The sequence below is a fragment of the Sturnira hondurensis genome, unplaced genomic scaffold, assembly GCF_014824575.4.
Source record: "Sturnira hondurensis isolate 20B ecotype Veracruz unplaced genomic scaffold, ASM1482457v3 Scaffold0016098, whole genome shotgun sequence".
NCBI lineage: Eukaryota > Metazoa > Chordata > Mammalia > Chiroptera > Phyllostomidae > Sturnira > Sturnira hondurensis.
The window spans coordinates 1,151,630-1,165,245 of NW_028088729.1; the positions used below are offsets into that span (position 1 = coordinate 1,151,630).

The 13,616-nt window shown below is 40.5% G+C and overlaps 1 protein-coding gene across 1 annotated transcript in view; it reads right to left on the reverse strand.

Moving 5' to 3' along the window:
- Window positions 1-13,144, reverse strand: part of LOC119000656 (sodium/hydrogen exchanger 7-like) — a 49,346-nt gene extending 36,202 nt beyond the window's left edge. The window contains exons 1-2 of the mRNA XM_037065735.1: window positions 12,736-13,144; window positions 7,108-7,171 (exon numbers count right to left, since the gene is read on the reverse strand). Of these exons, the coding sequence (XP_036921630.1) occupies window positions 7,108-7,171; window positions 12,736-12,908 (237 nt within the window). The 5' untranslated portion in view covers window positions 12,909-13,144. The remainder of the gene's footprint in view (window positions 1-7,107; window positions 7,172-12,735) is intronic.
- Between the last annotated feature and the right edge of the window lie 472 nt (window positions 13,145-13,616).

Sequence of the window (13,616 nt, forward strand, 5' to 3'; positions counted from 1 at the left end):
AGATGTACCATAGTTTTTTGATCCATTCATTTACTGATGGGCACTTGGGTTGCTTCCAGTACTTGGTTATTGTAAATTGTGCTGCTACAAACATTGGGGTACATAGGTTCTTTTGGATTGGTGTTTCAGGGTTCTTAGGATATAATCCCAGCAGTGGAATTACTGGGTCAAAAGGCATTTCCATTTTTAGTTTTCTGAGGAAATTCCATACTGTTTTCCATAATGGTTGTACCAGTCTGCAATCCCACCAACAGTGAACTAGGGTCCCCTTTTCTCCACACCCTCTCCAATACATGTTGTTTGTTGCTTTGTTTATGATGGCCATTCTGGCCAGTGTGAAATGGTATCTCATTGTAGTTTTAATTTGCATTTATCTGATGGCTAGTGATGCTGAATATCCTTTCATATGTCTCTGGACCTTCTGTATGTCTTCCTTGGAGAAGTGTCTGTTCAAGTCCTTTGCCCATTTTTTAATTGGGTTGCTTGTCTTCTTAGAGTGGAGACACGTGAGTTTTTTATATATTTTAGATCAAACCCTTGTCCAAGGTATCATTGGCAAATATGTGTTCCCATATAGTTGGTTCTTTTTTCATTTTAATGCTGTTTTCTTTAGCCGTGCAGAAACTTTTTAATTTGATTAGGTTTCATTTGTTTATTCTTTCCTTTATGTCCCTTACTCTAAGGGGACATATTGGTGAAAATACTGCTGCGTGGAATGTCTGAGATTTCCCTGCCTGTGTTTTCCTCTAGGACTTTTATGGTGTCACGACTTATATTTAAGTCTTTTATCCACCTTAAATTTATTTCTGTGTATGGTGTAAGTTGGTGCTGAAGTTTAATTTTTTTGCATGTAGCTGTCTAGATCTCCCAACACCATTTTTTGAAGAATGTGTCTTTGCTCCATTTTATGCTGCTTCCCGCTTTGTCAAATATTAATTGTCCATAGAGATTTGGGCTTATTTCTGGGCTCTCTATTCTGTTTCATTGGTCCATGTGTCTGTTTTTTATGCCAGTACCAGGCTGTTTTGATTACAGTGGCCTTGTAATACAGTTTGATATCAGGTATTATGATCCCTCCTACTTTGTTCTTCTTTCTAAAAATTGCTGCAGCTTTTCAAGGTCATTTATGGTTCCATATACATTTTTGAAGTGTTTATTCTATATCTATGAAATATGCCATTGGTACTTTAATAGGAGTTGCATTGAATCTGTAAATTGCCTTGGGTAGTATGGACATTTTGTTATGTTAGTTCTTCCAGTCCATGAGCATGGTAAATGCTTCCATTTGTTTGTGTCTTCCTTAATTTCTTTCTTCACTGTTGTGCAGTTTTCTGAGTACAGGTCTTTTACCTCCTTGGTTAGGTTTATTCCTAGGTACTTTATTTTCCTTGTTGCTATATCAAATGAATTTTTTTCCTGATTTCTGTTTCTGATATTTTATTGTTGGTGTACAAAAAGGCCTTTGATTTCTAGATATTAACTTCATATCCTGCTGTTTTTCCAAATTCGCTTATTAGGTTGAGTAGTTTTTTGGTGGAGTCTATAGGATTTTCTATATACATTGTCATCTTCTAGTCAGCTTTGAATTATACTTGTCATTGCATTTCATCCTAAATCCAGCCTACATATTTCACATTTCATAGGATCTTCTAAATGAGTCCATCTACCAAATTACATGTAACAAGTGTTGTGAAATGTGGTGCTGTGTGGGGGGCCTAGGGGGTACCTTTTTGGTTTCTTTGTCTTTGAGGCTGGTCACAATTCTTGGTGTTGATGCCTGTTACAGGACATAAAGCCATGACCTCTGAAAGTTCTGGGCATTTTGGGAAGAGCTTTCAATGAGCTACATTGGATATTTGGTACTCACTTCAGTGGTGCTTCAGAAGACCTTTGTGATTATAATAGGATTGGCTGCTATGCCAGTTGGGAACACATTGTTTCAATGAACTCTTTTTTGAAAAGTTGCCGTTTAACTCTAGCTTTGATTAAGGACCTTAGTAAACAGGATTCAGGAATTGTGCACTTGGAAACTAATTTAGAGTATAAGAGTTTGGGGGATCCTTAGACTCACCTCCAAGAAAATCTGGGTAGAAAGTGTGATGGATGTCTTCATTTCACTGAAAGGAAAAAAATGGCTCTGGTAGTATATGACTGCCCTATTCCAATGTATTCCTCACAGACGTATGGTCAGTCAATATTAATTTTATAAGAAAAACAGGCCAATTCCAGCTAGATAGCCAGGGTTTAGTGAGATTTCATTTTGACAGTTCATATCAGTCACACACCTCCCAACCCTTTTGCTGTTTGCCATTGTTCTTGCCCTTGGACCTAAGCATCTATAACAGGAAATAGGGAAATGGTTTAGTAGGTTTTATGCAGCTGAATTTATTATACATTTCATAGAAACTGTGCATGGAGACAGTTGGCTTGTAACTAAACTCAGTAACATATTTGCTGTCACTTTTCCATGGAAATGTTTTAGAAAGCAGTGGGTCCTAAGTGCTGAGGGTTCTGGAAGTGTATTTAGTTCATGTAGTAACAGCTAAGATAGTGCCTCCTGCTGCAGGTGGGTAGACTTTCCTGGATGGGTCAACTCAGTGACTCAGTGTTCCTGGCAGCTCCCTAGAGTACCCTTTGGGCCAAGTATAAAAGGGCGCAGCCACTTTTGCTGCACTCCCAATTGGCCAGGCCTAGCTAGGAATTGTGTCATAGCTTTAACTTCCCTTCTTCCAAGTCTCACACAGTCATACGAAGGGCCCCCAAAGTCAGTTCCATTGGCATTTCAAGATTGCTGTCAGACTGGGGAAAAAAAGAACTTCAAATTTGGTTCCTCAGGACACTTTCTAGAAAATTTCTAATTTCTCTAAATCTACTTGGCCTGACCTTTTTGGCACAGTGAGCCACTAACAGCAGTGCTGTGAGTACTGAGTGGTCATGAGAAACAGTAAAACATAAATAAATGGGCTTCTCATTTTGGGGTGAAATCCTGGGTTCTTACAGTTTTTCCTGAAATGGATCCAGATCACACAGTGTTGTCATAAAAGTGAAATCAGAGGTGGAAAAAGTCCAGATGTGTGTTCTCCATTAGAAAAGAAAGGGCAGTTCTCTTTACCTCATTTTCTAAATAATCTTTCTGAAAAAAGAGTAAGTGATATTTGATGGGAAGGCATTTTTTTCTGGAGAGCACAATTTTCTTCACTGGTTTTTAGAAGATCAAGGTTGTAAACAGAGTCATGGCTACAGGGCTATAGAATATTAGCTTATGTGGGCAAAATTATTGGCTAGAACTTTCTTAGGCTTCCTTCAATATTCTTTGATGGAAGTATAAGAATATTGTGGGTAGACTTTAGCTTAATGTTCCTGGCAGGTTTGACTCATTAGAACAAAACAAAACAAAAGCCTTGGTTGCTTTGTTTCTTGGAGGTCTTGGTGACTTTGCAACCAAAACAAAAAACAAGCACAGCTGGAGGCAAACTGCCCAGGCCTGGAGGTGGCCTCACACCCCATTCAAGTGGGGATGTTTCATGCCAAACCCAGCTGAGATTTCTGTTGGCTGCACATGCAGACACGTCATTCACTTCCTTCCACAAGTTTACAGAAGAGCACTCATTGATCAGCCTTAGCTAGGAGCCTAAATCTGAATTTATCCTGGCTTTATCATCTCAGCAGGACAAGTTCACAAGCAGGATATTAGTGGGATGTGGAGGAAAGGAAACCATTGTGCTTACAGTACCTGTGTGTTTGTATGTGGATGCGTGTATACAAATGTGAAAACTGCAGAAAATCAGCTGTTCATAGTTGCATGGGCATATAACTTTCTGGGCAAGTTGGATTTGTTTGTTTCTGGGTTTCCCTTCAGTGTTCCTCCAGACTGAAATCTGATACCCAGTCATCTGTATCTTTAACTTCACTTGCTGAAGTGCCTTTCCTCAAAAGCTGACTTTCTCACTCCCCTCCCACCACACTTTTTTTTCCTGTCTTTTTCTTTTTTAATATATTTTATTAATTATGCTATTACAGTTTTCCCAATTCCCCCTTCATTCAACTCCACCCTGCACACCCCCCACCCACATTCCTCTCCTTTAGTTCATGTCCATGTGTCATAAGTTCTTTAGCTTCTACATTTCCCACACTACTCTTGCCCTCCCCCTGTCTATTTTCTACCTACCATCTATGCTACTTATTCTCTGTACCTTCTCCCCCATTCTCCTCTTCCCACCTGCCTGTTGCTAACTCTCCACGTGATCTCCATTTCTATGATTCTGCTCCTAATCTAGCTGTCCTCTTAGTTTGCATTTGTTTTAGGTGTGGTTGTTAATAACTGAGTTTGCTGTCCTTTCACTGTTCATATTTTTATCTCCTTTTTATTGGATAAATCCCTTTAACATTTCACATAATAAGGGTTCGCTGATGATGAACTCCTTGAACTTGACCTTATCTGAGAAGTACTTAATCTGTCCTTCCATTCTAAACGTGAGCTTTGCTGGATAGAGCAATCTTGGATGTTGGTCTTTGGACTTCATGACTTGGAATACTTCTTCCCAGCCCCTTCTTGCCTGGAAGGTCTCTTTTGAGAAATCTGCTGACAGTCTGATGGGCACTCCTTTGTAGGTGACTGTCCCCCTTTCTCTTGCTGCTTCTAGAATTCTCTCCTTCATTTTAATCTTGGCTAATGTAATTATGATGTGCCTTGGTGTGTTCCTCCTTGGGTCCATCTTCTTTGGGACTCTCTGAGCTTCCTGGACTTCCCGGAAGTCTATTTCCTTTGCCAGATTGGGGAAGTTCTCCTTCATTATTTGTTCAAATAAGTTTTCCACTTGTTTCTCTTTCTCTTCCCCTTCTGGTACCCCTATAATTCAGATGTTGGAATGTTTACAGATGTTCTAAGGAAGTGCCTAAGCCTCTCCTCATTTTTTTGAATTCTCGTTTCTTCATTCTTTTCTGCTTGGTTGTTTGTTTCTTCCGTCTGGTCCACTCCCTTGATTTGAGTCCCAGTTTTCTTTCCATCACTATTGGTTCACTGTGCATTTTGCTTCATTTCACTTAGTGTAGCCTTCATTTTTTCATCTAATTTGTGACCAAAATCAACCAGTTCTGTGAGCATCCTGATCGCCAGTGTTTTGAACTGTGCATCTGATAGATTGGCTATCTCTTGGTCACTTAAAAGTATTTGCTCTGGGGCTTCGATTTGTTCTTCTGTTGGAGCCATAATTTTTTGGTCAGGTTGCGCCCGTTGTGTATGAGGTGCGGAGCCTTAGGTGTTCATCAGAACGGGGCAACCCAGTGGCTGGGTTGTGACACTGTCTGTGGGGGCAGGGTCAGAGAGGGAATAATGGTGTTTGTTTGCTCTCTCTCGGATTTCAGTTCCCTCTGCCTCTTCCCACAAGCAAATTGGGCCCTTCTGGTGCTGGTTCCTAGGTGGGCTTGTGTACACTCTAGGACCCTGTGGATCTCTCCAATGAACTCTCCTGTGAGGCTGGGAGCCTCTCCCGAAACCTCAACCCCTGCAAGTGTTTTCAATCAGTGCTTTTAGGCTTTATTTCCTGTCACTGGGGCTCTGGGTTGTGTGGTCTGTGTCACTGCCTATATTTTGCCTGGTTTATCTGCGTGCGAATGTGTGTCCATGGTCAGCCACCACCTTGCACGCCTCACTGGGTTTGCTTGTTTCCTCCCTGTGTCCGGGTTGGCCAACCACTGCCTTTTCCTGCCTGGACCCCTCTCTGCCGGCTGCCGACTTTGCCCCTCTTACCGGTCTGGATGAATGGTTCGTTGTTGTTGGACTTCGGTACAGTTCAATTTTCTGTCTGTTCTGGGTGTGTTTTTGTTTCTAAATCTTTGTTGTCCTTAAAGTTGGTTATGCGACAAGGCATAGTATTTCCACCTACACCTCCATCTATGCCGGAAGTCACTTTACTGATACTCTTGCCACTCAGAGATTATGGTCTCTGTTCCCCTCCTCTTGAATCTGGGCTGGTCCTAGCAACTTGTAACCAATAGAAAGTCACAAAAGTTATGCTGTGAGACTTTCAAGGTTAGGTCCTAAAAGGCTATGTAGCTTCCACCTTGCTTGGTTGGACACTGGCTTTTGGAACTATAAGTCATCATATAAGGGGTCCAGTTCCCTGCAGCCACTTGGAGAAGCCACAATTCAGTATTCTAGTTGGCTATCCTCATGTGAGTCCTCCCAGCCCAGGAGCCAGATGTGGGGGCAAATCAACCTTGGGATGATTCCAGCCCCAGCTTCACCCAGGTAACCCCTGGCCTCCTTCATGGAGCAAAGGCAAGCTATTTGTACTAGGCCCTTTCCAAATACCTGACCTAGAGAACCCATGAATAGGAGAAATTGTTCATTTTCCTACATTTGGGGCAGTTTATTAAGCAGCAGTTTATTAAGTAAGTGTTGCAGATGGCCAAACCAAGGGCCATCAGCATTCTCTGCTGCAACAGCCACTCTTCCCTATGGTCACACTAAATGCTGTCATAGGGCTCTTCCATTTACTGTGTCTACAGCTTCCCTCCCTCATGCTCTGTTCCATGCTGTCACTGCTGCTACTGCCTTACACAAGACTTAACTGTTAGCCTTGCTGTGACCTTCAGCCCATACAGGGGTGAGGGCTGCTGCTCTGCCATTGATGAGTTGGATGAAACTCAGAGAGCTTGGATGATCCCAGGCACTAGAAGAACAGGAGAGCCTGCAATCACATCCTTTCCCTTCCTTTGCCTGGGTACCACTGAGAGACTCACAACAAGTTGCAATGAACCAATCACCAATTTATCCAATATATCCATTCGTGGAAGATAGAGAGTTGGGGACTTGGCTTAAACACTCTTTCTGGTCAGCCCACCCCCTTAATAAGTTGCTTAAGAACACAGTTTCTGGGATCAAATCCTGGCTCCATCACTTACTAATTCTCTGGCCTTCACTGACACTCCCAAACTTCAGTTTCTAATCCATAAAATGGGATAATAGTACATACCTCATAAAGTTCTTGTCAAGATCACAATGAGGAAATTCATATGAAGTGCCTGGTGTGTAGTAAATGCTCAATAAATTTCAGACATTTCTAATAATGTCTTCCCTGGGAAGAAACATGTCTTGTGACTTACCCCTTGTAAGACTTGAAAGCTGTCATTGTTGGGTGGTGGGTCTTGATCTGGGTCAACACCAACTCTATCAGTCACCAGGGGGAAAGACAAGGAGAAAAATGGAGAGTGTTAGCTTGGACCAGGGCAAGCTTTCTGGCTGAAAGTTGGCAAGAGGCTGACCATCTTCCTGAAGCAGAAGGAATAGGTATCTAAAAGAAGAGAGAGGCTGTCATGCAAATCACGAGAAAGAGATTATATACCACATCAGATCTCGGAGGGTAGGAGAAGCAATAAATCCTGTGTGCTTACGCCCTGAGCAAGCACCAGCTGGCAACTGCCAATCTGCTTTCCTGCACCAGACTGTCCATTATAAAAATGTGGGCCCTACTGCACTGGGCCTTTTCCTCTCTACTGCTTCTCACTGTTGTCCTGACCTCCTTTTATTTTCCTGACCTTTTGTTATGAAACTTTTCATATATCCAAGGAAATGCTGAAAGAATTTATAGTGAATACGTATATACCCACCACCTAGATTCTACCATTAAAATTTTGTTGTATTTTCTTTATTATATGTCTATCCATCTCTCTCCCGCATCTTATTTCTTGGATGAATTAAAATAAAGTTGCAGGAATCAGTATACTTCCTCTGAATACTCCAGCATGCATATATCTCAAAATTTTTATCCTTGTGCCCCCACATCCTCCTACAGCAGAGATGACCTGAGGAGTCACACTTGTGAGATGAACAACTAAACACAGAAAGCAAAAAGCAAAGTGGCAAAATCAGCTTATAACAAATTTCATAAAAATGTGTTCTTGGCTCAGTAATATACCAACTATTGCCCTATGCACATGTCAATTCTTTATTTTTATGCCTTCCTGATTCTGACATAAATGACATAGATAACATGGGGAAATGAGGAAAAAAACAAAGATGCCAGGAGAATTCTCTATCTTCCCTCATTCCTTCCAGCATCACAAAGAACATATGGTATCCTCAAGGTACACTGAGGACACAGTGTTCAGCAGGCCTTACTTAAACTTGAAGAGAGGTGCTGAATGGCCTTCTCTTCAAGCTCAAGTGTCCTTCACCAGGGTGTTATCTGCAGTTCAGTACCAGGGTTCTTACTCCAATGAGCAGAGCAGCAGAAGCACAAAGCTGTGCTTTGAACTCATGCCTTACTTTTCTTCTTCTCCTTTCCTCTTCCCCACCTGTGATGCCCAGCATATTTCTTGAGAGAAGATAGTAATGGAAAAGGGGAATAGAAGACAACACAGATGCACCCTCGCCTCCAAAGCCAACCTCTCCTCTCTTATTCCAGGCTTGTCAAGCACTAACCAAAGGTTCATGCACTTGGACAGGGTAGGGTTATAGAAGGAAAGGGAAGAGTTAGCCCATATTTTTGCACTGTTCTGAACCCATACTGTACTCAGTGCATGATTTCTTACCCATGGGCCTAAGGTTTAATGGGACCTTTTGAGGTAAATTAGGTAGACTTCACTATGTGTCTATAAGCTGCTTCTAGGCAGGAGCTTCTGAGGGCTGGAGGCTTGTCTTCACAACTGGACATTATCCAGGGACTTTTAAGCAACAAATCCCACAGATATTTTTTGACATGAAATCCATCTACTTCAGGGGTCCCAGGACTGCCCACAAAAATCATACCAGAGCATCAGTGCACCCAAAGTGTCGAATGTACCAAAGTGGTATAGGAGAGATCACAATTTGAATTCCCAGCTGTTGATCCTGAACACTCACATATTCTGAGTCTCTTAATGTGTATTACACAGAGAAAAGTCTTCTATGAGCAGTCTTGTCAGCATTTGTAAAACCAATAGCTAGGAATCCAATAATCGGTCTTGTTCTGTGGATTCTGTAAGCCACTTCATGGTGGACTAAGTGACTCAGATGAGCTCCCAGTGCACATTTAGAGGGACACAGTGCCAATTACCCCAGGGTCTCCCAGACAGCCTACCAGAATGCCAGGTGACCCAACAGCCCTCAGCCTAACCACAGAGAGGCTATTGTAAGTCAGCAGCAACAAGTTTATGAGATCTGAATGGCCTGAAGTATATTATGCCCGAGAGTATGGCCATTCAGATCTGGCACTAATAATCTCTCTTTTCTGTACCATGAATTTTGAAACAGGTGTATTAGCCTTTGTATATGGTTTTCATGTCAGTACAGATAAAACTGATTGACTTCATCAGCCTAGGTAAAATAGCAAGCCTATGGGTAGGAGAAAAGGCTGAAGAGTGCCCTGTACTAAAATGAAAAAAAATTAAGTCAAATACAATAAAGCCTGCCAAAGGAAATTTAGCCCCTCTATTCTTTTAACTGATCTCTACCAAGATAGAGAAATATTGTTGAGCAAAAATAAAATAAATTTTATTCAACAAGAACTGCTTATAAAGACTAGGTTTTGACTATTTTCACTCAAGCCCTGGCAACATCAGTGGAACTCATCTATTCACCCTGGACCCACATGACCAGGCTAGAATCAAAACTACAAAGTACAAAACAATGAAATAATTGGATAAACTCATAAAATTAGAGCCACCTGAATCTCATCCCAAACTTAGGATGTTCAGCATTTTGTTTGGGAGAACTTAAGAGTGATTCTACATTCACACTGTCCAACAGAACTTTTCTGCAATGATGGCAGTGTTCTAGATCTGCACTGTCCAGCATGGTAGCCGCTAGCCACATGTGGCCACCCAGCACTAGAAATGTTGTTAATATGACTAAGGAACTGCAGTGTGTGTGTGTGTGTGTGTGTGTGTGTGTGTGTGTGTGTGTGTGAGAAATAAAATCCTTTTTATTTTCAGAAAGTCAATTCTACTGGCCACATTACCAAATTTATACACATCCCTACATCAAGGACTACAGGGGTTTTTTAAAAGTATTTTATTGATTATGCTATTACAGTTTTCCCAATGTCACCCCTTTATCCCCCTCCACCCTCCAACCCTCTAGCATACCCCCCCTTAGTTCATGTCCATGGGTTGTTCATATAAGTTCTTTGACTTCTGTTTCCTATACCATTTTTATCTCTCCCCATCCATTTTATGTGTACTAACTATACTTCTTCTTCCCTGTACCTTTCCCCCACATTCCTCCTTTCACTGCCCCCCCACTGAAATCCCTCCATGTGATGTCCATTTTTCTGGTTCTGAGGAACTACATTTTAAATTTTATTTAGTTTTAATTGATTAAAAATTGAATTTAAATAGCTACATATGGCTAGTGACTACCAAATTGGACAGTGAAGTTTCTAGAAAGTACTAATTCCAGCCACATCTCTCTAGCATCATTCTTTTCTTGACTAAAAAAGTGACAACTGCCTCCTACCTTTTTCATTCCCAGTGACAACATCCGAGATGACTGCTGAGATCCTGCAGAGACACAATCCCAAGTGCCAGAAATATGAAGTAAAACTTTGCTCAAACTGATTGGACAATGGAGAGACTCCTCACTTCATCAATATATAAAATAAATTTGAAAACTCTCTGAAAGCTCTTCTTTGTAGATAAATGTCATTTTATAAGCATTAAAGGAATGACATAATTAGAAAAATCACTATTTTCCACTCCTAGTATAATAACTATGTCAAGCAAGGGCCATCAATGGATGATGTACAATAGGCAAAAGGCTGTTTGGAGTCTGGCTATTCATATGATATCAAAGGATCACTCTACAGATTGCTTTTTAAAAAATTGCTGTTCTATGTGAAATAAGTCAGGAGGTGAAAGACAAATACCATGTGATCTCATCTATAAGAGGAACCTAACACAGCAGAAAGAAAGAAGGAGCTCCTACCCTTTGCACCAGCATGGATGGAAATGGAAAACATTATGCTGAGTGAAATAAGGCAGGCATTGAAAGACATATACAATATGATCTCACCTTTAACAGGAAGCTAAACAACAAAACAAACAAGCAAATATAACCAAAGACACTGAAATACAGAACAAGTGGACAGTGACCAGAGGGGAGAGGGGAGAGAATTTCAGGGGAAATAGGGGAAGGATTTACAGGAACTAGTATAAAGGATACATGGACAACAACTAAGGGGGGTGGAAATGGGAGGGAGGTGGGGAGCACTGGGGGATGGTCTGGGATGGGAGTAAAAGAAGACTTGGTGGTTCTCTGACTTTCTGAAATTCCTAGTTTCAGGTAACTGTCCACAATATACATTTCTCTTCTGACCCACTGTAATGCTTTAAACTTTGTGTGCAGTTTTACTGTATCATATTTTAGCATCCCCCTGATACACCAGGGTTGAGCTCATCAGAGCACATACAACATTCTTCTGGAATAAACTGAATTATCCTTATTTTCATTAAGAATGAAACAAATGTGAAAATCCCACACCAAGCAAGAAAGTAAAGCAATCAAACAGATGTGCTTAGTGTAGAACAACTAAATACAAAAATGAATACTCTCATTAACTACCATATAAAATGCCATAAAATTGAAGAAAATTTAGAACTTCTGAAATTTACAAATTTAGAACTATCTACTTTAATTGATAGTTTTTTTATTTGAATGGCAGATATCCTAAATAATTTGAGGACTATTAATAACATACCTTCATACAAAACCTTGAACAACAGATCAGAATCTGAATTTTCTCATGTCCCAAGTGTAATAATCAGCACTTTGCCTGAAGACACTTCCTTCTAAAAGGTGGAATATTTCAAAGGAGAGAGTTTCCTCTGCAACTTAATCAGTATCTAAAGTTGGATCTCCAAAAATGAATGTGTATGTGTGTACTTTAAACAGTAGAAAAAAGTTAAAACCCAGAAAGCTTAAATGCTTCAATTAATTTTCTATATGTCATTATGGAATGCATCCAGGAGCTAGATCCATGTATGGCTGCTTTCATCATTGTGCTTAAAGAGTGAAATACTTTCACAATGCCAAGAACAAAGTTCAAGCCTATTTTGCACTTGAGTTATTGACCAGCACACAAAACCAGATCAGGAAGAAAGCATACAAGTTAAAGATACAGAAAGGAAAGAATATTAAAGTCTTTATTCTGATTGCCCAACATCATCACCATTAAGCATAATCAAATCAAAAACTTAGATGCACACTGAAAAACAAATTGCATTAGAAGATCCTTTATCTTCTGGCTTAAAATACCTGTTTTTCATACCTTCTGATTCACTGTGATAATGTACAAATACACAAAAACACATTTTAAAAACTAAAATAGTACTTAGTTAAGATGGTGTAAGCCATATCCCAACCATGGTTGAGATATAAAATTCTAGTTCTTGTCACAAGTTAGAAGCCACGTTTATTAGAAAATTAGCAGAATTTTGTGGGGCAAGTATTCCTGGCTCTGCATATGTGGTGCTCTTAACATTAAGCTCAGTTGTACAAAGAGACACATGCCAGCATTGTCCAAAATGTAGGGTATTGGGACATAATCTCAGGAACATTGATACATCAAGCAGCCCAGAGAAAGAATGGAAGAATTATTAGAGTTGACCTGACCATTTGCCCCTTTGCTAAAGGGGGCAAAGGATTGGTACACACAGGAAGAAAGAGACAAACAGCATAAAGAGAAACATCTCAGATTAGAAAGATGAGAAAAACCAGGCCCGGTTAATTTGTTTCAGAGGATGCCCTTGTGTCACCTGAAGTATTGCCAGCGGTGTTCATTCTGGTCCTCCTCGAAGGGCTCCTCGACGCCAACTCTGGGCAGCAGAAGAAGGGAATGTGAGTGTGACAGGGACAATAGGGGAGCCAGGGGCTCTGGAAATATGACCTGGACCATGTCCATCAAAGAACAAACTGTCATTTTAAACATAAGTCCATACTCTCTCTTAAACTATTCCCACTCTCTAAAATTCAGGCAGAGAGGCCACTAAATTCATACTTAAAGCAACAATGTTATGTGCCAGATCAAAATTAGGAGCAATTAGGAATGAAGATAAGCCTCTCAAATATATGATGAAATCTGAGGAATAAATGCGACTCACAGGAAATGAATTTATACAATTTTTTCAAGAATACATCTGTTTCAGCCCTGGCTGGTGTAGCTCGGTGGGTTGAGCATGGGCCTGTGGACCAAAGGATCGCGGCTCAATTCCCAGTCAGGGCACATGCCTGGGTTGCAGGCCAGTTCCCACAAGGGGATGTACGAGAGGCAACCATACACTGATATTTCTCTCCCTCTCTCCTTTCCTTCCCCTCTAAAGTTAAATAATAAAAAATATTTTTTAAAAAGAATATATCTGTTTCATAAAGCAAGACACAGCCATACAAAAATAGAAAACAAAGTTGTTAATGAACACATATTTTAAGTGTTCACACATATTTTTATACATATTTGACAGAAAGAGCAAAAAGCACTATATCATTGAAAACAGCAACAATACTTAAGAAGCAAAGATGGCATTTTTTTCTAAACAAGTATATCACATTGGCCATGCATTCAACCTGAAGGTCTGGAGCCTAACTTCTGCTATTGTCTTTACCTTGTGACCTTAGAGTTCACATAGTCTATTTTTTACCT